Source organism: Liolophura sinensis, chromosome 5 (assembly GCF_032854445.1).
Source record: "Liolophura sinensis isolate JHLJ2023 chromosome 5, CUHK_Ljap_v2, whole genome shotgun sequence".
NCBI lineage: Eukaryota > Metazoa > Mollusca > Polyplacophora > Chitonida > Chitonidae > Liolophura > Liolophura sinensis.
In genome coordinates, this window is record NC_088299.1 from 8,116,533 (window position 1) to 8,141,445 (window position 24,913).

General features: G+C 39.1%; 2 protein-coding genes across 3 annotated transcripts in view; one reads left to right on the top strand and one right to left on the bottom strand.

The window, feature by feature from the left end:
• The window catches only part of LOC135465410 (anoctamin-10-like), a 58,152-nt gene extending 53,119 nt beyond the window's left edge, over positions 1-5,033 (bottom strand). The window contains exon 1 of the mRNA XM_064742645.1: positions 4,896-5,033. The gene's annotated coding sequence lies outside the window, so the exon portion shown is untranslated. The remainder of the gene's footprint in view (positions 1-4,895) is intronic.
• A 265-nt stretch (positions 5,034-5,298) lies between these two features.
• On the top strand, positions 5,299-23,738 carry LOC135465549 (DDB1- and CUL4-associated factor 11-like). Of its 2 annotated transcripts, none has more exons than XM_064742787.1 (17): positions 5,299-5,511; positions 6,760-6,860; positions 7,730-7,761; positions 8,219-8,314; positions 9,271-9,335; positions 10,804-10,904; positions 11,502-11,604; positions 13,006-13,049; positions 13,580-13,703; positions 14,273-14,330; positions 15,243-15,335; positions 15,728-15,820; positions 17,635-17,724; positions 18,602-18,665; positions 20,702-20,854; positions 21,604-21,710; positions 22,081-23,738. In XM_064742787.1, the coding sequence occupies exons 1-17, from the start codon at positions 5,384-5,386 to the stop codon at positions 22,252-22,254; spliced, it is 1,626 nt and encodes a 541-aa protein (XP_064598857.1). In that variant the 5' UTR covers positions 5,299-5,383; the 3' UTR covers positions 22,255-23,738. The 2 variants fall into 2 exon arrangements, with proteins under 2 accessions (XP_064598857.1, XP_064598858.1); XM_064742788.1 differs by having other exon boundaries at positions 7,733-7,761.
• Positions 23,739-24,913: the final 1,175 nt, after the last annotated feature.

Genomic DNA, 24,913 nt, shown 5'->3' on the forward strand with positions numbered 1-24,913 from the left:
TTAGCATAATCTGTCGCTGTCGGCTCAAGCAAGTTGCACCCCAAATGCCTTAAAATTTTCAGCCAATCAAGCATCTTACCGAAAATAAAATCCAGTCTCACTACTATATCAACACAAATAATCAAATGATTCATAGCTTTGTTTTTTTTTATACAAAATCTTCAGGTCCGGAAACATCTTTTTAACAATTGTTTGAAAAGAGCTGTATATCTAAAGTTATACTGAGCTTGTATGAACTTTTTCTTCTACTGAATGATAGCAAACAAAAATGTTTTCTCACTCTTTTGTATCTCTTTACATATGTAATACAATGTACAAATAAATATGTTATTTTAAAATAAATGCATTTTTACCTTGATGATGTATATTTTCTTGACTGATTTATAATCATAAGGCTTGTCTGATACCAGAACCTGGCTGTTAAACACCTGGCCGTTACAGGGTATAGAATGTGTACTGGTTGCATGTAATCTGATCATCAGGAATCTCCCATTTGTCTAGTGGTAGAAAGCCTGACTTTGGTCCCAGAAGTCATTGGTTCAAACCCCAACGGGCTTGCCATGTCCGTCATATTGTTAAATTCATTCAGAATTTCCTATGCTGATTAGTAAGATTCATTGCTGTGATTCTTGAGGAAATGACAAGTTTACCGGAGGGGTGGACGTACTGGTTACCGACAAATGGGGCAACAGCTATTTCCTTGTGGTAATAGTGCTGGCTACATGTACGTTACTGCATTGATGGAGGCCATTGGTACAATCCCCAGTAGTCACTGTTACCTGGCGAAGGGTGGTTTACTCCCGGTGCTCCCATTTCTCCCACCCATAAACCCGACAGCCTCCATATGTGGAAAGTGTGAATAATAATGACCAGTGAGTTGCAGCTTTTGGGTCCTATGACCAGTGAGTTTGCAACTTTGGGTCCCATGATCAGTGAGGTTGCAGCGTTTGGGTCCCATGACCAGTGAGTTTGCAGCTTTTGGGTCCCATGACCAGTGAGGTTGCAGCTTTTGGGTCCCATGACCAGTGAGATTATAGCTTTATGGCCAATGACCAGTGAGTATGCAGCTTTTGGGTCTCATGACCAGTGAGTTTGCAGCTTTTGGGTCTCATGCCCAGTGAGTTTGCAGCTTTTGGGTCCCATGACCAGTGAGTTTGCAACTTTGGGTCCCATGACCAGTGAGGTTGCAGCGTTTGGGTCCCATGACCAGTGAGTTTGCAACTTTGGGTCCCATTACCAGTGAGGTTGCAGCTTTTGGGTCCCATGACCAGTGAGATTATAGCTTTATGGCCAATGACCAGTGAGTATGCAGCTTTTGGGTCTCATGACCAGTGAGTTTGCAGCTTTTGGGTCTCATGCCCAGTGAGTTTGCAGCTTTTGGGTCCCATGACCAGTGAGTTTGCAACTTTGGGTCCCATGACCGGTGAGGTTGCAGCGTTTGGGTCCCATGAACAGTGAGTTTGCAACTTTGGGTCCCATGACCAGTGAGGTTGCAGCTTTTGGGTCCCATGACCAGTGAGATTATAGCTTTATGGCCAATGACCAGTGAGTATGCAGCTTTTGGGTCTCATGACCAGTGAATTTGCAGCTTTTGGGTCCCATGACCAGTGAGTTTGCAACTTTGGGTCCCATGACCGGTGAGGTTGCAGCTTTTGGGTCCCATGACCAGTGAGATTGTAGTTTTACGGCCAATGACCAGTGAATTTGCAGCTTTTGGGTCTCATAACCAGTGAGTTTGCAACCAGGATCAACTAAGCCTCCCTTTATGAAATGGGCAACAGGGTGTACAACATAGGTTTGGGAACCGATGGCCAGAAGAAATGCTTCAAATACCTCACCCTACCTCCAAATTACATTAGCAATCACTTGTTCTAACAAAATCAATGGCTTTTCTTTTTTTTTTTTTTAAATTTTAACAAAAAAAGTCAAAAACAAAAATCAACCAACTGGAGGAAAATTCCCATGCCTGACAACATGTCACAGTGGAATTCATGTATTTGTAAGATGTCAGACAGAGTTGTTCCCCCTTGTTTATTTGCCAGAAGGAGATTTTGGTCATCACCCACTGCATGAAGTTATTAATTATACAAAGCAATCAATCAAGTGTGTGCCTCACTGCAGTCCAGATAGCACCTCCAGACAATGATTTAGTGCTGTGTTTGTGACTTGGTCTAGATGAAAGTATCTACCATCATGCATATCAAGATTTTTACCCGGAATGCCCCAATGGTCAGTCAAGAGCAAGCCAAAAGGGTTTGGTGACTTACAGACATAGGGACTGTTCTGCATCACTGAATGTTAAAATACACGTGAACTTCATGGAAAATGACCAGCCCCAATAGCACAGTTGGTGGAGCATCTGCTTCAGAAGAGGTAGATCCAGGGTGAATCCTGGGTCACGTCACACCTAAGACCTTTAAAGAGGAAGTTCTAACTTCCTTGGTTGGCGTTCCTTAACGGTCGTACTTAAATTGTTAAGTACGACCTTAAACCTCAAGCCCTCACTAACTCACTCGCTCATGGAAAGTCTATTGCAGTCTATTAAAGGTTCGGTACTACTAAGTCAACAAAGAACTAACTGAAGTGGGATGTAGCCGGGAGGCTCTAGCACATAGATGTCCTAGAGATGACCACATGACCAGAGTGTCAGAATAACTCCCTGCTTGTGTGTGTATTGTCTATAATAATGCAAACAGTGCTATGATAATGTATCTTGGAGAGAATGAAACAATGCAAAAGAGGCAACCCTGAATAAGCAAGATTTGAGAACAAATAAAACAAATTTAAACAAATACAAATAAATATAACACTTTAAACTATTGTCAATAATGATTTGTACACTAAATGTTAGTGCAATTTATCCTGGGTGAGCAGTGAAGTACACATGAACATGTACCCAAATGTTTACAATTTTGGACAGGTTGCAGGTTGCAGCACCGTCCTGTATGATTAATTAAGTATTAAGTTGCCTACAGCTAAAAATATACATATGCTGTTGTGTTATTTCATGAGCCCCCACCCTACGTGAACTCGCGAGATTCCTGATATGTACCAGTCCATCTAGATGGACTCTGTGTGCTTTTCTAATATTCTGACATTCATCATAACACTGAGTACATCAATGCCTCTCAAAGAAATCGCCGCACATCTGCGCACTCAAACCTGATGGTGCCGATTTCAATGAAGTTCGCGCTGACAGCATCCAAACTTACCTGCACTACAATGCATGTTCTTTTTTATGCCTTTTTGGTTTGAATTACGAAGACTGAAGTTGTTCTCGCAAACAGCAATTGAATTATAATAGTTTTCTCCAGAAATTCAACTTCAACATGGCTGTCTATGACAAGACGCTCGGTACTGTCGAATCTCTAGCAGTCATTGTGACCACACTCAGGTGTGGATAGTAAATTAAGAGGCTAGTATTAGAGTTTCCACCGGAAAATTACATATAAATCCACAGAGGAAGTGATTTGAACTGCCATAAGTTGGAAGGAGATGGGAGTTCGAAATCTGTGCCATGTTTTTTGAGAGGAGTTGATGGACGGTATATGAAAAATATGACAGTATTCATTTGTCCACAGGGAAATGAAAGCAAAAAATTTGCTATTGTATGCAAATCTATGGGAATTCAGGTTCCTGTAGTGGGGTTAAACTGTTGGAGTCTATACATAAATACGTATATGTAGGTATTAATTAATCCTTAATGATATAATAGCTCTAGGGGAGATCATGCAGCCTGGGTAATGCCAGAAGCCGAGTAAGTCCGGACTGTCGCACATATTTTTAATTCTGTCCATCATGTAAATATTTATTAAAGATACCCACCCCATCCATGCAGCCGCTGAGGAAAATGCCTGAAAGTCTACTTGTATATACCACCCCACCTAAGCATGCAACAATTGCGTTTCCTCTATTATCAACAGATACATGTAAGCTTAAACCTCAAAAATAACAAGTGTAGAGGTTTTTAACCACGACTGTGCGCCAGGAGAAGTTTCCTTAAAGCAATGTTGTGGCTTTTGTTGGACCACGTCATTACTATATATGAAAGGCATGACACAATGTGTAGGCGGCCTATAGGCTTAATTACTCTGTGTATTCACACTGGAGAGCTCACAGCTCTTGTGCATATGTGCTGAGTAGAAAAATATTGCAGAAGTAGTTCTTGCATTACTTCCAAAAACTCGGAATTCTCGCTCCCAACTCCAAATAACGTGGTATGTATACACTTTTAATTTTGCTCTTTTGGTTGGTGTAATCTTTATCTTAAGAAAGCTAATCGGCAAGTATATCAGTACTCTGTCAAAGACAGGCAATATTCTGATTTTCTCAGTTTTTCTAATGTTAATCAGACGGGTCTTATTTGGATTTTCTAACACTGAATTTCATGCTTACGACTTCAATTCATTTAAGCAGTCAATAACTTGAAATGTTATCTTCGTTCACACGAAATTTTATTTTTCTCAACTGATCATAAAGTATTTCAAATTAAAAAATCGTTTTACAGCATGGCCTTTTTCAGATCATTGTAACATAATGCAGTCTTGTACACCTGTCAATCAACCATGTGCTCATAGATCATTTTGTAAGCAATTTAGAACCGTCCTTGGTGACCAGTTTGTTATGATGTAGGTAGAGGGGGGAAATGCTACGCACAGAGGCAATTTATGTGTTCTTAGAAGAAAGCTCCTTTTCTCGGGCGAGTCTAGCTGATGTGCACAGTATACATCAAAGCGGGGCAAGACTGCATGAAGTATTTTCACCACTCAACAGACTAGCATGCGGTCGGCGGGTCAGTTAACCAACTTTGAGATGGACTACAAACATGACAGAAGTCTTAGTTTGCAAACACGTCAACAGTTGTCTGAGTAATGCGTGCACCCAGCAATATCTACCTGTGTGTGGCCTCAGCAACGGGAATACATCAATCCAAGTCCATCCAGTCACTGACAACGACGCACGCTGTTTATTCACGAACAGAGACAGCAACAACTTTAGAACATCACTGAAGCTACAACACAACACTGAAGAATCTCCCGGTCCATTACCATTTACGGATTGGCGGATATATAATTTCAAATAATTAATTCTATAAACAAGAAAAAGAAAACAACCCATCAGATACACCAATCCAAATTGTTATGTATTTTCCCGAAAGGAATAATGAACTATAGTTTAGATTTTTGCCCTAAAGGTAGCACATCAAAGATACGAAACTTTGGAGTATTTGCTCTGGCTAGCTTTGCGCTCAACAAGGTCAAAGGTGAGGGTCACGTTTGTCAACAGGAACCAGCCGAAACTCAGTTGCATAAATAGTCCAGCTGGGCAGAAGTCTTAAAACAGTTATATTTGGGGGAATGCCACTATATGAGCGCTCACACTTATGGGCTCCAGTAACTCCAGACGCAGGAGAATGAACCGCGATAGCGACAGAAGAGATGATGGCGAGGAAACCGATGAAGGTGGAAGTGACACAGATTTGGCCACTATCTTGTCTTACCTAATTCGCAGGTAGTTACTTGTGGTCGGTGGTAGTTTTCCTTCGACCATTACAGTTGCCATTCTTGTGTGAATAGAAACCTTACATGAATGTTTCAGAAACATGCTACATTATTATTTGCCGCAGTGTCCTTAAAGAGATTTCCAAAAACAGATTTCCCAAAACACGTCACACTCCTTGACCCTATTCGATGCAGTGGAAGTTCTTGATGTAGACATTGAGTGGGTGGGGGAGCTACTGCTACTGCCTATACTCGGCCAGGGTGTTTTTTTTTTGTTTTTTTTTTTGAATGACCACGTATGACCAAATTAAGCATCGAAGAATGGAAAAAGTTTTCATGGAGTGTGAAAACTTTTCACTTCAGCTGAATGATATTCAAATATCGCTACAATCAGCATTAATTTGATTGAATTACTGACATCACCGGCTAATTCATTTCGCTATATAATCTCTGCAAACATTTGGCCCCTGACCATTGATGCTGCAGTACACTTGCATCCAGCTCTCTGTTACATGATCTGCAGCATAAGGTCAGCAACAAGGCAAATGACAGGTTTACTTCCTCCATCCATAAGATTGAATGCCTGTCAAAAATTAAACGCTAATCAAATAAAAACGTGATACACATTGCTTGATGTTATTTGATGTCTTTGTGTGAAATTAAAAACCTTATAACTGTTAGAATTTTCCAATTTTAATCGTCCTTTTTGAAAGATTTGTATTGTAACTTAGATAATGTTACTGTTAAACTTTGTACAAATCTCTCTGCTAGAAAGTATGTATGAAGGATTATCAATATGTACTCAAGACTGTCCAAATCTTACATAATTATAGTTTTGAACACATAATTTAGGTGACATAAATGGAATAAAAATGGAAATCCACCTTTTTGTCTGATCTTGAGGTTGTTGAGAAATTTATGTTCATGAAGTCTTTCTGATTATGTAAATATATCTAGAACAGGAAAAATTGGTGATGTATGGTTCATATTCCACAAACTAGAAGATTTTCAAGTTTTGATGTTATTTTTAAACCTTCCTCAGTCATTGAATGAAAGATTTATTTAGCCCATAAAACAGAAATTTAAATGAGTGCGGCTGTCTATATTTGTAACAGTATGGTTTATCAGGTACCAGTGCATAGTTAGTGGATAATTATGGAATTATGAAATATTAAAATAAAAGATGCTCAATTGGAAGTTTGTTATTAGTTGTGAGTAGACCAGTTGGGTTTTTCTATGACTCCAGTTGTTGTTTCAGTGGTCAAGTTCAGATCTTGCAGTCGGATAACTTACATGATGAAGATGATGACGATGATGATGATGACTGCATGATGCCACGCAACACCTGTCCAGTTCCCAGTGAGTCAGCATTTTTAGGGCTGTCAGAAACAGTTACATGTATATGTCTGTAAACTGATGGCCACATGACCTCCACCCCCCCCCCCCCCCCACCCCACCCCCTACAGCTACATGTAGCCTAAATCTCCAACCATTTTAATAGGAGAATTTCGAGTTCAAACTCTTTTTAACAAAAGAGTTTGAACTCGAAACTTCCCTAGTAGATATTCGTCATGTGCGTAGAAAAAAATGTGCAGCACCACCAAGAATGTTATGAGTCACACATAACTGACCTACATGGTTAGAGATTTGAATGCAAGTTAAGAGGAGTCAGAAATACCCAGTGATTCAGCATTTTTTAGGCTGTCAGTCTTTTTGCAACATGTCAACCAAACTTATGGTCACTTACCTGCCTATATAGCTACTGCTAGCTTATACTCACAGCCCCTTACATCAGGTATTCATCGAGAAAATATTTTTTCTGTGCTGCTCTATGCAAATGAATTTTGAATTAAGTAACCTACAAATGTAGATTGTAGATTTGAATGCAAATAAAAATCAATCAAATATTCCTAGTGAGTCAGCTGTTTTAGGACTGTCGTGTTAACGAAATTGATGGTCCATTTGCCTACCTGTAGCTATAGTTTAAATCTAAATGATTTCTCATGTACAGCATTGGTCAAGGAATTTTTAAAATAACTTTCCTTGGTGTAGATTATAGAAAGGCTGGAAGTCAAGATAAGTCAGTGTTCAGAACTAATTATAAAGTTTGTGAAAACCTGAAAACAAGATTGTTTTATTTATTTTTTTTGTTTTTCTTTTTTAGCATGTGATGTAAATGCCTTGCGCATAATTATGTCCTTATTTCAGTGTTATTCTTTTCTTTCAAGCAGATTTCCCCCCAGATATCAGTGGACTAGAGGTATGTTTTAAGTATTATTGTTATTCTTAACTGCTAATCAGTAAAAGGCCTGAAAGTGAGGGCTTTTTTTTCTTAAGGCTTTAAACCAAAAAAGGAAACGTGTGTACACCAGATATCCCTGCTGAGTTTTTGGACATTTTTATTAATGGTGACTTATCCTGGATGGGATAATTTATGAGAATTTTTTAAAAGAAAGGTATACAAACACTTTAAGAAAGTGGGAAAAATCGTAGAATTTAATAGATATGGTCTAAAACATTATCATAATCAGTAGCTCTATGTATTTTTAAGCTATTGCTGCTGATGCGTTTATCTAACATTTTTGCTATGCGATGATAAATTTGTTTAAGTTATGGGCCCTTGCAGGTATCCTGCCTTGTTGTGGCTGTTTTGCCTTTTGAATAGTCTCATTTATCTGTCATTAAATGTAGTATAAATCTTTCGGTTCACTTTTCAGAAAAGTGAGTTCAAACAGGCCATGTTAGTGCAGTCAGGTCAAGGCTCTCATGCTGGGGAGAAGAGGAAAATGTGCATCCCAGATATGCTACACAAGGTATGGTCTCCAATATTACACAGTAAGGGAGATAACTGTGTTGAGAGCGCATCTTTAAGATATCTTCAAACAGACCTACACCCAAAGAGCCATTTATTTTTTTCTGACATTCTCCGACGTTGTGTAAATTAATGTTTTATCTGGATTTTTTATGGGGCCATAAGATATGCTGTGTTAGAGAAAGTGGAAATCGGAAACACAACATCGCTTCCCTCAGACCCTATGGTTATAGGGCTAAAAAGGCAAAACCTGATTCGGGTGACGTAAGCAGAAACAGCTGGGTTCTCGGATTATAGGAATAACCTGGTCCTGGTTAAAATTAATAACACAGCAACGTTTTCAATTTTCTGAATATGCGCGATTTTACTTTAAACTGTGAAACAGCAGCAAAGTATGTTTTAAAAAAAAAAGATATATTCGTTTCATGATCTGTTGAAGTGTGTCAGGAACCTGCTGCCAGGCAGTTGCCGGGTCACCATTACATTTATGCCTCAGATCATGAGATTTGGCCGTAATTCTTGATTGAGTTTTTAGAAATATGTACATGTAGTGACAGTTATCATATTTCCCTGTTCAGAACATTAATATCTTGGCTGTGTGCTAGGAAACGACTTTATTGTTGACGTTGCACATGTACTGTGTGGTTTTGTCATGGCTTTGGGGAGATGTGTCCAGCTACAAAAGTTATGCCACTTTAAGGGGGCCTCCGTGGCTCAGTTGGTTAGAGCGCTAGCACTAATAAACATTCCTCTTTAACTTCATATCTCAGGTGGCATCGTGATAATTATCAACATAAGCATGGGCCCCACTGAGTGAATCTCCTAATGGGTTTCCCCAGAGACCAAGTTTTATTGGGGGACATGTGAAGTTTTTAATCAGGTGTAATAGTTTAGAGTTCAGAATAAACCACTAATGAAATCAGTCAACCAATCATTCAACGTTTGTTTTTACAACAGAGAGAGACTGGAATGGTGAAGGGTCAGACTTTTTCTCACAGTCAGCGCTGCAGATTGAACTCACCGTAAGTACAACAGTTCCTGAGATATTGTAGAGCGAATTACAGTACTTGTAGGAAAAGATAGACTCTTAAAATAGCTAGTCATGATAAAGCCGTGGTCAGTGTAATTGAGAAGGGATCATGGTCTGGTGCCTAAGGTGCTTGCATTTCAATCCACGGGAGTTTTGAATTTTAGTTTCATTGGAGTTTTACTCAAGAATGTTTCAATTATACGACTGCAGCCACTATTATGGTGGCACGAAACTGGGGGAAACCTACAACCATATGACGGTTGATGGCAGACATTCCCATGTACATGTACAACTGAAGAGGAAGCCAGCATAAGCTGGACTTGAACTCACAGGTGAGAGGCTCCTGGATGATTGTGCTGTTCTAGCACGCCATCCACAAGGCCACAGGGGCCCCATCAATCTCAAGAACACACAAGGTGCAGGGTTAGACCTGGCCTTGGACAGGCTGTTCATTGATTATTCGTCTCTCACAGTGTCTGGGGCCTTGGTGACAATATAAGGTGCATCACTAACTTGCCCAAGGTTGGTGGTTTATCACAGGCATTTCTGTTTCCTTCACGCATGAAAAATTTGTGGAGCTTAACAAGAAACAAATAAACAAATTAATATATTTTAAAAGGAAAATCATCAGTGTTTTTAAATAAGTGGAAACAGAAACAGGCTTATGTGAGGTAGATTTATTTTATACCGTATGGAAGTAATGCTTTCTATTGAAAGACCACTCGCTTTTAACTGATGAGGTTCAAGGTACAAATCCAGCATCTGTCAGTTCTGGTGCAGCTTTTAGTCATTATGTTTTGCCAGTTACCTCATGAGGTTTGCCAGGTACTGCATGATACTTGTCATGTATCTCATGTTGCTGTGAGTTCAAGTCCAGCTCATACTGGCTTCCTCTCCGGCTGTACGTGGGAAGGTCTTTCAGCAACCTGCGAATGGTCGTGGGTTTCCCCTGGGCTCTGCCCAGTTTCCACTCACCATAATACTGGCCGCCGTCGTATGAGTGAAATATTCTTGGATACGGCGTACATCATGAGGTTTGTTGCGCACATCATGAGAAGCAGTTCTTTGCTCTAGGTGGACTGCTGTCATATGAGTATAAATAATTGTTTGAAATGAATGGAAAGAATGAAACCAAGTACAGTGAGATACAAATTTGACTGGACTATCATGCTCTATGCAGTAAAGAAGATTATCTCCCTATGAGTTGGTTGGACCAAGTCAGTCAAACATGTTTATATCAGACTGTTGCCCCTGTCTTATTTTTCCTTGCCCATTACATACAGATTTAATCTCTAGAAAGCATGAAAACAGCTCATCTCATGATCAGGATGTTACATATGTATATCCAGAAATTACTAATGCTTATAATCTTTGTGAGTTAAGTTTATGTCAGTTGCAATTTTATCTTTTAAATTCAGGGGTTTTTTTTTTCACCTCTGTGGTTGTTTCATTTCATTAAGGTTTTTGCCAAACACGAAAACGACAGTGGCTTCATACCACAACAAGGCGTTCTGTGGAATATACTCTCAGGATGGAAATGTGTTCCTCTCCGCATGCCAAGGTAAGCAAAAAACGGGATCTTTCTTCTGCTGTAGCTTTCGTTAGCAAATGTCTGGTAATGTTCGATGAAAAGTTATGAGTATTTTGCTGTATTTTTTTTTTTTTAATTCGGTGGGTGGCAAAATGTGATTTGTCTGATCAATTCCTTTACTTGTGGCTTCTCGTCATCGGCCAGGGCCCACTTTCTGAAAACTTTATAAATCAGATTTATGAGTACAGCATAAAATATCACGCTATCAAATAAATAAGTAATGATCTTTGATGTGAGGTTTTAAATCATTTTACGCTACCCTAGAGTGCTGTGAAGTTTTCTTGAATACGGCATGAAACACTCGGCAAATAAATAAATCATTTAGTTCTAATAGTTTGCCAATGTGCAGTAAAATGGGGTATTGTGCATTTAGCAGTAAGCATTTTATTGATCAAACCCTTATCATGGCTCTACATGTTTACAAACTCCTGTTAAACTGAATAAATTTGCAGCATAAAACCGAAAACATGTTGTCGAACAACAAAAGAACATCATTGTGTTTTTATTATCTACTATATATCTTTTTGTTCATGTAGGCATATGTCTCATATTTGTATTTGATTTCAGATCAAAATATCAGAGTGTATGATACGACATTGGGTTATTTCCGTCAGACTAATTTGATACAAGCCAGGGATATAGGCTGGTCCATCCTGGATATAGCCTTTAGGTAAGCTAACTTGTTCTCAATTAACATCTCGACCGCTTGGGTGGGCAGGCCTAATGGGAATAGAGCATCCGACTGGAAGTCAGGAGACCTGGGGTCAAACCCTGGTCAGGTCACATCAAAGACTTAAAAAATGGTATATGTCACTGCTTTGCTCAGCTCTCTATCAGCAGTGGCTAGAGCAAGAAACATGACTGGTTGACCAGGTGTCAGTATAATGTGTGGGGTGTCATGTCTGGTGTCTGCGGCATGACACGTCAGTGGCGGCAGCACTGGCAGCATGAATATCCCCTGCGACAAGAAGGCACAGTATATGTACACACACCTAAAGTCTCTTTGAAATGAACTGAAATGTTGAGTAATGTACAGTCTGTCACTAAGCTTGCATCATTTATTGCAGTTAGCACAGTCATCTACTTGGTGAAGTTTATGAGCGGAGATGGAAAATTATGATTAACTGATGTTTATCAATCTAGACTCTTGCAGCTTGCAAAGCCTTGGCAACTAGTGTACCCATGTCTGATTGCATTTGGGTGAAGTTGAATACCCCTCCAATCATACAGCTTCCACCCCATTCCAGCTACAACTTCAAAAACATTGAAAGTCTAAAATAAAACCTAAAATTAAAGTTTTATGGTGAGCTCTAATCTAGTTTACTGAACATACTCCAGCCCGAAATGGCAATGATTGTCCGTATTTAGGAAATGCTTGTATAATCTTACCGCAACATTTACATGCACAACAAATACTGTAAATGCCTTTTTATTCGCGGGAATCAACTTTTGCAGATATTAACAGAATTTTTGGACAACTAATCAAACTTCAATACAGAAACGTCAAGTAATAAAACAACTCAAGCATTCAAGCAACAATGTTATCATTTAATCTTGTTTGTACCTGTAAGATGTGACCAAAATTCTGTACAATACAGTAACCCGATCAGACAAAGGAAGTTAATCCTCCTAAGCTTTTAATCTATTAAAGACTGTTAATCTTTATAAGACGAAGCCCTTACTTGTTGTGTTAGCAAATGTTCGTGTCACTTGACGTGCGGAAACCCTCGAGCAGTGTATCGGGCGCGTCGGAAAGATGATCTGACTTGTAGCCAAGTACGGTCGATAAAAAAACAGCCTCTCTCATCGTATGTATATCGTATCACGTACACACGCCCAGTACAAATTATCGATTTGTTTGTCTCTAATAACAAGAACATCGCATTGTGGCGATACTTAGATAGAGATAAGCCTCCTTAAAAGAAGACGAGAATAACTGACGATCAATTAAGCTGGAGTTGTGAAAGCCGGAATACATTCTGAAAGGGACGTTGGAACTTCTGGCCTTTTATCATCTGGTCATAACATTGTCATTGATTTATTACTAGAATAATGCTATTGTCTGTTACAGTCCTGATGGTCACCACTTGATATATTCCAGCTGGTCTGATAATGGCAAGTATTGTTTCCATTGTTTTCAAAGTCTCCATGAGTCTGTTGGAAGACCATTAACCTTTGACTGATGAGGTCCAAGGTTCAAGTCCAGCACCTGCCAGTTCTGTTGGAGCTTTTAGTCATCATAGGTTTGACAGGTACCTCATGAGTTTTGTCAGGTACAGCAAATGATGCATTGTATTTTCCAAATCATGCACAGATTCCTTTTTCATTTAAGAAAAATTTTCAATATTCTGTTTTATTGCCTCTTTTTTATTTTCATGTACTATTACATTTGTTCTGGGCTGGATTGGCCAATTGGCACTTATCCATTAAATATGCAGGCTCTTTCCTGCACTCGCTCCTCCAGCTACAGGTTTTAGTCAGTATTACGAGGTATCTGGCTAAGAGCTACAGTTTACTCCGTGCTCTCTTGATCACAGACCAAAAACCTAACTCCCATACAATCGTAAAAGCACATTTGAAAAGGTTCACAGTTTTTGCAAAACACCTTTCAAAGTAAATAAATAAATATTATATTTCAATTTCAGTGCACTTGTGTAACCTACAAGGAGACTGCGAGACTCATCATGCGTTAAACTTCTGCCCAAATGATGGACGGTTTTGTGTGTTCTCCTTGGCCTTCTCAGAGAATAGCACAGAGATCCTAGGAGGGTAAAGCATCTTTTTTGTCATTCTAAAAACTATGATTAACTCCCAGATTTCCAAGTGTACACTTCGCACTTCTGCAGTGAATCAGTAAAAATCATCATGTTTAAATGCTGAAAATTTAGCAACAACCACAGAATTTACAAAATGCCTATGCAGGTAAATTTACTCTAAATGACAATAAATTTCATCCGACTAACTTGCCCATTGTTCCTGATTCTGAGAGTTTTATTGATTTTAGAAAGGTGTATTGAGGTTTGCTAGGAGCATAGGATGATTTTCTACTGGAAAAGTTTCAGCACAAAAAAATAATATTTTGTGACATTTATTTGTATCTAATAATGCACTTTTGTGAGTGACATTTTAGGTCATTGTGTGTAACCCATGCACCCGTATTTGCTAAATCATGTACTTGCACACAAAATAATACATGGTTGCATAAAAGCACTTCTTCCCATGTTTTTTTGTGTTCTGTTTTTTTTTTTGTTTTTTTTTTTGCGTTCTTAGTTTTTAATATGTATTGATGTGGTATTTAAAAAAAAAATTAAATTGACATATTGTATTTTTTTGAACAGAGCAAATGACGGATGTTTGTACATCTATGATACAGAGAGAAATGATAGGATATTAAAGGTAATCCTGCCGTTAAGGTCGTGAAGGGGTCATGAAGGTCAGTGAGCATGATGACCCTCGATTTCTGTGCAGCAATGACGTGATGATCCTAATGCAAGAAGAGGATGTTATAGTTGCATCGTTACAGCAGCTTAGTGATAGCCCTACGTGCTATGATACGTACAGATGCAACTTTGCAAAATATTGAAACCAGAGACCAGCTTTAAACAACAAGCAGCTCTCACAAGTGTGGTCACGGTGAGTTCAAATCCAGCTCATGATGGCTCCCTCTCCGATTGTACACGAGTAGGTCTTCCAGCAACCTAGGGATGGTCATGGGTTTCCCCCAGGTGTTGCCTGGTTTCCTTCCACCATAATGCTGGCTGTGATCGTATATGTGAAATATTCTTGGATACGATGTAAAACTCCAATCGATAAAAAAAAAAAAATAGATTTAGATAATATGTGTGATATTATAGAGCCTTGCAGTTTCTGGCTGATGGAATTAGTGTCTGTAGGGTTCAAAGTAATCCGCTTTTGGCAGTCTTTTAATTTAGTAGTACATGTACCATTTTTTCCCCCTCATATCCGATAAAAGTATTTACATTTTCTCCTTGTCCCCCTTTTCAGAACCTTACTCTATTTTTCGCCTCATACTGGCTATCTCTCTGGCCATACATGGGAAGGTCTGCCAGCAACTTGCGGATGGTCGTGGGTTTCTCCCGGGTTCTGCCTGGTTTCTTCCCACCATAATGCTGGCCTTATAATTTCAATATAAGTGAAATATTCTTGAGTACAGTGTAAAACACCAATCAAATAAACCAATAAATATATTTTTCACGAAATACTCTGCTTGTTGAATGACTCTTCTCAGACAGTCAGTGTTCCACCTCTGGTTTAATATGTTTTCTAGACAATCCTTGTTAAATTCAGATTGATGCACATGAAGACGACGTAAATGCTGTGGCATTCGCAGATGAAAGTTCACAGATCCTATTCAGTGGTGGAGATGATGGTCTATGTAAGGTGAGTTAAGCTGCGTGGAATTTTTTGTTATGTTTTTAAAGTGTATGGCTTCAGAGTTTTTGTGTAAAGCTTTCCTTAAAGCGTCTTAAATTCTCATATTTGAATGATTAGTTATGATGATACTGAAAAAGCGCAATTGATGAAAGAAGAAAAAAAAGAAAAAAATACCCATGTGTCAAACTTCTAGTATACATACCCTCATTGCTGTACACCAGTTAGATTATCTATGTACTGTATGTAATGAATGTAAATGGAGAACTGTATTTACACATTATTTCACAACCCAGGCAGAGTTAGAATACAATAACTGCACCCGAGAAGTAAATTAAAAGTTTTTCCTTTTTAATTTTTATTGTTAGTTATTTTCCTAATAATGTCTGTTTTCCGTGTAGGTATGGGACAGACGCACCCTGAGTGAGGAGCAGCCTGTACCAGTAGGCATTTTGGCTGGTCACTCTGATGGAATTACATACATTGACTCTAAGGTATACATCGCAGGCTTTCTATTCAAATGGCAGCACATATTTGGCCAATGAGATGGCAGTACATACCTTCACTTTATGGCACACATCACTGGTTAACTAATTGGATGGCAGTAAATCTCTTGACCAATCAGATGGTAGTATGTACCAAGACTCTGTGGCAGAAATTACAGGATAACCAGTCAGATGGCAGTAAATATGTTGACCAATCAGATTGCGGTACATACCAACACTCTACGGCACACATCACAGGATAACTAACCATCTGGCAGTAAATCCCTTGACCAATCAGATGGCAGTACACACCAACAGTCTATGGCACACATCACCGGATAACTAATCAGATGGCAGTAAATCCCTTGACCAGTCAGATGGCAGTACATACCAACACTGTACAGCACACATCACAGGATAACTAATTAGATGGCAGTAAATCCCTTGACCAATCAGATGGCAGTACATACCAACATTCCACGACCTAAATCACAGGATAACCAATCAGATGGCAGTAAATATCTTGACCAATCAGATGGCAATAAATATCACAACCAATCAGATGGCAGTAAATACCTTGACCAATCACATGGCAATACATACATTTTCTCATGAGGACTATGTTGCTCAGTTGTTTTTATTCTGGTAGGTCTGTTCATTTTAGAAAAGTGCCTTGAGGTTTGCTTAGATTTATTTTATTTATTTGATTGGTGTTTTACGCTGTACTCAAGAATATTTCACTTATACGACGGCGGCCAGCATTATGGTGGGTGGAAACCGGGCAGAGCCCGGGGGAAACCCACAACCATCCGCAGGTTGCTGACAGACCTTCCCACTTACGGCCGGAGGTTTGCTTAGAAGGTAGGATGGTATCCTACTGTGAAAATGTAAGTCTCTGCTTCAAAGGTAATATTTTGAGATATTTGTTTACCTCTAAAAATGCACTTTTTGGGTCCAAATTTTTGGTCATTTACTGTATACTGTAATCAGATGGCAACTCACACATGGTCTCCTAGGTTCACATATCAAGGTAACGCATTGGATGCCAGAACATTCAAACACGACTAATTGCTCAGCAAGCATTTTTCAGGGCAGTGTCTCTTGAAAAGATCATTGGACTTTTATGATGCATAGGAAAATAAGACCTCTTCTAATACCTTTTTTAATACCATCCTGAAAAGATTCTTTTTTTTTTTTTTTTTTTTTTTGATTGGTGTTTTACGCCGTACTCAAGAATATTTCACTTATACGACGGCGGCCAGCATTATGGTGGGTGGAAACCGGGCAGAGCCCGGGGGAAACCCACGACCATCCGCAGGTTGCTGGCAGACCTTCTCACGTACGGTCGCCAGCAAACTCACAGCGACCGCATTGGTGAGAGACTCTTGGGTCATTATGCTGCGCTAGCGCTTTAACCGACTGAGCCACGGAGGCCCCAAGATTCTTTTTGGGGGATGGCCCAATCCTGTCTGAAAAAATAGGATGGGTCAGTAGGGGATTTTTTATTATTATTATTCTAATGAAAGAGACAGGGATTTGAAAGAAAATGAGATGTAAAAATGAAAGAAGAAAGAGAAACATCTTGAAATGTCCAGTAAAAACTGAGGTTTTATAGGGAGTAGGGCCCTTGGGTGGGAAGGGGAGCGGGCTAATTATATATGTGCCAGCAACCTTGGGATGGTCATGGGTTTCCCTGATCCCAGTTTCTTACCACTATACTGCTGGCTGCCATCATAAAAGTGAAATATTCTTGAGTACAGCGTAAATTCCAGTGAAGTATATAATTGCTTATACATGCATGTCTTTTCTTTGCTGTTCTTCAGGGTGATGCACGCTATTTAATCTCCAACTCTAAAGATCAGTGCATCAAGCTGTGGGATGTCAGGGCCTTCTCTCCATCAGAGGGACAAGAGGTAAGCTGATCAGACACACCCCGTCAGCGAGACTTTCTGGATGGCACATCATCACTAGCTTGTTGCTGCCTCGCTTGGCGCTCAGTGCTGATACGCTAGAGCGAGGAAGCAGGGCTAATTCTCCCCGTGTCGGTATAATGTGACTGGGCGTGTAAGACTGGGATTCCTTTATCGCAGAACAAATAAACCCACATGGGTATGTTAAAGCTTTGAAACTGGAGGCAGTCACAGACAATAGGGGAGTTTCGAGTTCAAACTCAAATGGCTTAAATGTTCAACTTTGCCATGTGAACGTCAACAGTGTTTTTGATTACTATGACATGTGCACGTGTAAAAAGTTTCACAAAAGGAGGGACAAATTGTAGAGAAAAGTGAGTGGCTGAACCACTCATGAACTGGAGAAGTTCCTTAAGCCAAGAGGTGTCACTTGTGCCTCTGGAACACAGTGGTCAGTAAATTAATGCCAACAAAGTGTGACATGATACAGTAGGACTGAGTTTACCTTTAACGACAGAAGAGATGGAACTTGTATTTTTTGGAAGCCCTTTCTACGCATGAAACTTAATATGTGTTACATGGGAATTTGTTTCAAGTAGAAATTGTAGAAAAATAAACAGACAAAAACATAATATAGCTGAATCCTGGGCTGTCGCTAAAGTTTCTAATATTCCAGAATGGGCATAAATGACCATGTGATTTTAAACATGGGGGCACTTCTTTTTTTGGTAAATTCAGCAGATTTTAGACCTTTTTGGTTGTTTTTATTCAGAAAATGTGTTATCTTGTGGACATGATTTTTATCAAAAATTATTTAAGATACAGCTTTGAATGTGAAAGCACCGCATCTATAGTTCAACTTTTTGCTGTGATATTTCAGGCAACAAGAAGAGCTGTGTCGTCGCAGAGATGGGATTACCGGTGGCAGAGGGTGCCCAGGAGAGGTAACCATGGTTACCCACCATACACAGTGGGAAAATCATCAAGTTCTTTGTAGTTCATGTATATTGCTTCAGGGTTAATGTAAATTGGTTGATTGATTAATTGATTAAGAAATTCACATGTAAGGTGGATTTAAACGGAGAGAGATTTCAGCTACAGATATAATAATGCACTACATGTAATAAATGATAAGTGTCGAGGTGTATGTTCGTTAGCAATTTCTGTCTGATGTTATTTTCAAAATAATTATAAATGAGTAGGTATAAAACTAGTACTTTGCCTCAGCTAACTATTATTATAGATTTAAAAAAAGCAAGAAACCTGAAACTTGAAGCAGACTGTAGCATTTAAAATGCTCCTTCTGTAATATGCCAATGGATTTGAGCTGTGAACAACAGTAAAATGATATCACCCTGGCTCAGAAATAATATAACAAGGCTGTGGATTAAACAGTAAGTTAAGTCAGCTGAACACATGTCTGCTCTTTTGACTTCCTGCTTTCTGCTGCACTGTCCATGATTTCCCAAAGGGGTTGTCTGGTTAAGGGTTTAACACCACTGTAACAGTGTTTGTTGTGTAATGTGGTACTGTTGAGTCAAATTTGTATGAAACAAGGCTCGCAGGTATCGGGTAATTCAACAAACATGAAGACAATGGTGTTAAAGTTTATTCTACCCCTAAAAATTGAAGAAAATGTGTACAAAAAATAACGGGATACTTTGTACTACTGTTCTCTTTTTCTCCCTCAGCATTTAGACCAATCAACAATAAGCTTAGGCCATTGCAGTTGACATAGATACGTCAAAGCTGCTTATGTGTGATGTCTTGTTTTATTGTTGTGTGACGTTGGAATGTAAAGGTTTACAGCACATGTATTATGACATCATACCACTGATCTCAGACTGGAACATCATAAAACGCTCCCACGTCACAGCGTCTTGGTGTAAAACATGAAAAATGTAAAAACAAAAGCGATACCTATAACTGTGCGCAATAATTAACACTTTTATCACTGTAGGAAATTTCTGTTGTTCGCCTTTTTATAGTAGTAAACCATAAAAGCAAATCTAACAAAACAAACTCAAATTCTTTTACTTGTAGAAATAAACAGCATGGAATGATATTATTTGGGGAGGTAAATGCACCAGCCTGTGTGTTGCCTGACACACTGGATGATGTTTAAAAGGTCATCTCTATTTAATATGTATATTTGCACACGGTGGGCAACTAACAGCTGGGTAGAATTACAAATAGCCATGGTGTTGATTTGATAGTGATCTGATAACTAGAACATGAAGCAATGTTGACCCTGGCGGAAACTGAGTGCAGTTCTAAGGCCAAACAATAGAAAGTAAATCTGAAAGTACTAAATTATCAGCTCAGCCACGTCTTGTATTGATATCTCTGTTACATGTAGGTGATGGAAACTAGAGTTTCAATGTTCTTAACAAATAAATAAAAAATAAATAATTAATTTAACGCTCTTTTGGAAGAGAGGTAGATACAAACATAAACGGGCACAGTGATTTTGTTCTGATGAACTCGGTTACTTGTAAATCAACATTTAATCTGAAATTCATGGGAAGTGTAATGTATGAAAAAACGGAAATACAATGTTGCCTCCTATGATCTAAAGGCGAAACTGGGTTTGGTTGACGCCAGCAGAAACTGGTGCATTATGGGGCTACAGAAATAACTTGTGACTGATTGATTAAAATTGATAATATGGTGGTGCTTTCGATTTTTTCAGTGTGCACGACTTTGCTTACTTCGCACTGCCATATCTCGGTTATAAATTCAACATCACAAAATTAAAAAGATATACTTCTTAAACTTTATGAGGAATACTTTATCTGCATATTTACATTTTGGAATAGCTGTGTCTTCACTTTTAATCAGATTGGCTAATGTTTGTAGAATGCTGTTTTACTTTGTTTAACAAGTCATTGATGGTTTGGTTACCTGCATTTTCATTGATAACGAGGTAAACTGACAAACCCATACAGAATGGAAGGTGACAGATTTTCTGTTGTTTCAGTTATACGTCAGAAGTGCCTGAAGGGAGACACATCTCTGATGACATATCGAGGTCACTGCGTTCTCCACACGCTCATTCGCTGTCACTTCTCTCCGGCCTTCTCTACTGCTCAACGATATATCTACTCTGGTTGTGCTAATGGAACTGTTGTCAGTAAGTGAGGCGGACAAGCATGTCAGCATTCTTTGTTTGGTACTATCAATTAAGAGAGCAGATCTTAAAATTTTAAAGACACTGATTAACCTAAAAAAATATGACTCGGGGTAACCCATCATTTGTTTATATGGGTTAGTTCTGTAAGTTGTGCATTTAAAAGATTAAGCCAGGCTGGAGGAGTATTTTTTTTACATTCATGTGTTCTTTTTTTTTTTTTTTTTTTGAAGACTTTTTTTGTGTAAACAGAAAAGTTTACATAATTTTTATTTTTTTATATATATGTTCTGAACAGTTGTTTTTACAACTTTTTGGTTTGAAATTCCTTCAGGCATCTATGTACATACTCTCTCCATGACAGACCAAGTGAATACTACGCTCTGTTCAACGAATCTGGTTTTCAGATATGAGTGAACAGTGGCGCAATCTGTACACAAATTTTCATTGGTTGAAGTAGAGGACTGTACCGTAATTCCTCAACCTTTTCGCATATGAAAGAGCAACTTTCAGTGCAATTTATCAAGTTTTTTATCTGATTTTGGGGACAAATCTACCAGGATCAGATTAGACAATTTCAAGACTTCACAAAAAGTATAATTTTATCAGTCTGTCAAGACAATTGCCTTCAGATTATGCTTGAATAAACACATTGCAATCATGCGAAGAGGTTGAAGAATTACAGTAGTGTGAGAACACTATGGTGAGCAATGTGATTATTAAATAACCATGCACCTGAATTTTATTTACAGTTTACGACACACTAACAGGAAAAATCTTGTCAAAGCTTGAAGGCCATAACCATTGTGTGAGGGACGTCTCCTGGCACCCCTACGACAACACCATAATGAGCACTTCTGTGAGTAGTCTCCCTTAGATTCTGTGAAGACAATGCAGTGATTTCAGTTTTCATCGATATACATAGAGGTGAAGATATGTCACTCCTCCATTTTTGTCGTGGGCATGGTCATTTTACATTGTCCAATATACATGTATGAATAGATAAGAAGTTTTGTCTGAGCTCCAACTCCAATTATTTCGAAACTGTAAATTTCAGTTTGAATTTACCATTTATCACACCTTTCTGCAGTTGTCATGGTAACCAGATTGCCAATATTAATATTATAGATGTAACTACTCTATAAATACATGTAGAAGTTTATTTGTTCAAGTATTTTGTCCTTAAAACTCCACTTTTTGTTTGTTTTCTGTTTGTTTCCCACATCTAGTGGGATGGTACATTGGGGAAATGGGAATACAAGACCGATGCAGCTTTCTCAGACTCGGACACAGACAGTGATGATGGCACAGGTCCCCGAACCAAACGTGATCGGCGAAGGAGACATAACAGAGATAACCAAAGACTTTGCCGCCGTCCGAAACGCTTCTCTCTTCTGGACTAGTGCTTTCCTGTTCATGTTTGTAAATATACTTCATGATCTCTGAATGATTGTGGTTTTTTTATTAAGGAATCTGTTTTACATGTTTCATGTAAACACGAACTGTTGTTGGATATTTTACAGAATGCTGTGTTTATGCCAGGTGTGGCAGTATGTTTTTTCGGGGTAAATTGCTCCATACCTGTGTATTTATATAGTTAGATATGCAGTTGACATAGAATAAAGGAAAATCAGAGTTTTATAAATAAACTGTAGGTACCCATTATGTCTAACCAGGGCCCACTTTCAAACTTCAAAAATCATTTTTTTGTAACTTTTCTGGTAAATCACATGACCTCATCACCATAATGTGTCCAATAAGAATGTTACCACAAATGTGGTACTGTAATTCCTCAATCTTTTTGCATGTTAGCAAGGTGATTATTCCAGCATATTCTGAAAGCATTATTCTGTGTTGACTGATAAAATTATACTCTTTGTGAAGCCCCGAAACTGGCAAATTGAACCAATGTAGTGTTGTCTCCAAAACAAGTTAAAAATATGCATAAATTGCACTGAAAGTTGCTCTTTTATATGCGAAAAGGTTGAGGAAATAGGGTATGCAAAGATTTGTGAAAGTCGATTCAGATCTATTTGTGCTTATATGTTGGTCAGGAAGAACATATGACACCCGTTGTTGCACAGTTGTTGGAAATGGCACAGTGATAAGATTATGCAAAAGCTTAGAATCTGCATTATTGCATCTTCCCTCCACGCAGCACGTGTGCACACCACACCACCTGACACAACAGTAAACTCTTCTGCAAGCTACTGCTTCCACTCTTTTGGATATTGAGACTCCCGGTGCTAGGCTTTATGCTTGCAGTGACATTGGTGTTGAAAAAAATAAGTGCTATTATACTGGTGTAGGTGTATTTTACATATGCAGTTACCTTACTTACATACCTTCACAAGAAATATGCAGGTTTTGAGTTACATCATTGCAACAATAGAGTGATTTGATGTTGATGTTTGTAATTTTTGTTTATGTTGCTTTTAATGTTTAGGTATTTTATTTAAAAAAAAAAAAAAGAAAGCCTGGTTTTTGTTTACACAAGACTAGCACCTTTGTACCTTTGTATAATGCAATGAAAAGATTCCTTGATTCATAATAGCTTCTCCTGTTATACTGTTTCTGAAATCATGTCCCATTGATGAACCATGCAGCTAAGCCAAGTTCAACCCCAAAGAATGTAGAATACAGGGATGCATGTATGAATCAGAAGTTTACTTCTGGGGCCATTTTCACAAAATTTTGTAACCCAGTTTTTCGAAAACTTTTTCCCCTTAAATGCCATTGCCTTATGGCATGATAACCCTTTTTGATCTTTTGCAAAAAAAGTTAAAAGAAATATGAGTGAAAATTGTTAAAGTGGCCCCAGACTTCCAGTTGCCAGCCACCTTATTCAAGATCACAGCACCAGCACACTTGAATTTTTGTTCATCTCTCCCTATCTCTCTTTTTGCTTTTTTTTTTTTTTTTTTTTTTTTTTTTTGATTTCTTTTTTTCCTTCTTCTTGTAAATCTGTGAAATCACAAGCATAGAGTATAAGATCATAGGTCTAAGAAGTGGGTCGTCTTTGGGAGGGGGAAGGGGTAGGGGAAAGTTTTGTGGGCTGAAATCTTCCTCCTCCAAAGCCCACCCCCACACACTCTTTTCTAGAAGTCAGCCATTTTGTACAGGCATGCCCCTTGACGTAACCCTCTTATAAATGGGCACTCAGCTGCAATCTTGGAAATTATCACAGTTCAACAAGTAGTGAACTTTTATCAGGAAGTAGATTTTGAAGTGTACGAATAACTATGCAGACGTGTGAATCATTAAATGTATGCAACCATGGTCCTGCAACACCATTTGTGTAGCCACAGTAGGTGTACAACAGCCCTGTGTGTAGCCATACAGCCACGGCAGGTGTACAACAGCCCTGTGTATAGCCATACAGCCATGGCAGGTGTACAACAACCCTGTGTGTAGCCATACAGCCACGACAGGTGTACAACAACCCTGTGTGTAGCCATACAGCCACGACAGGTGTACAACAACCCTGTGTGTAGCCGTACAGCCACGGCAGGTGTACAACAACCCTGTGTGTGGCCATACAGCCACGGTAGGTGTACAACAGCCATGTGTGTAGCCATACAGCCACTGCCGGTGTACAACAGCCCTGTGTGCAGCCATACAGCCACAGTAGGTGTACAACAGCCCTGTGTGTAGCCATACAACCACGGTAGGTGTATAACAGCCCTGTTTGTAGCCATACAGCCACGGCAGGTGTACAACAGCCCTGTGTGCAGCCATACAACCATGGTAGGTGTACAACAGCCCTGTGTGTAGCCATACAGCCACTGCAGGTGTATAACAACCCTGTGTGTAGCCATACAACCATGGTAGGGGTACAACAGCCCTGTGTGTAGCCATACAACCATGGCAGATGTACAACAGCCCTGTGTGTAGCCATACAGCCATGGTAGGTGTACAACAGCCCTGTTTGTAGCTATACAACCACAGCAGGTGTACAACAGCCCTGTGTGTAGCCATACAGCCACTTTAGGTGTATAACAGCCCTGTGTGTAGCCATACAACCATGGTAGGGGTACAACAGCCCTGTGTGTAGCCATACAA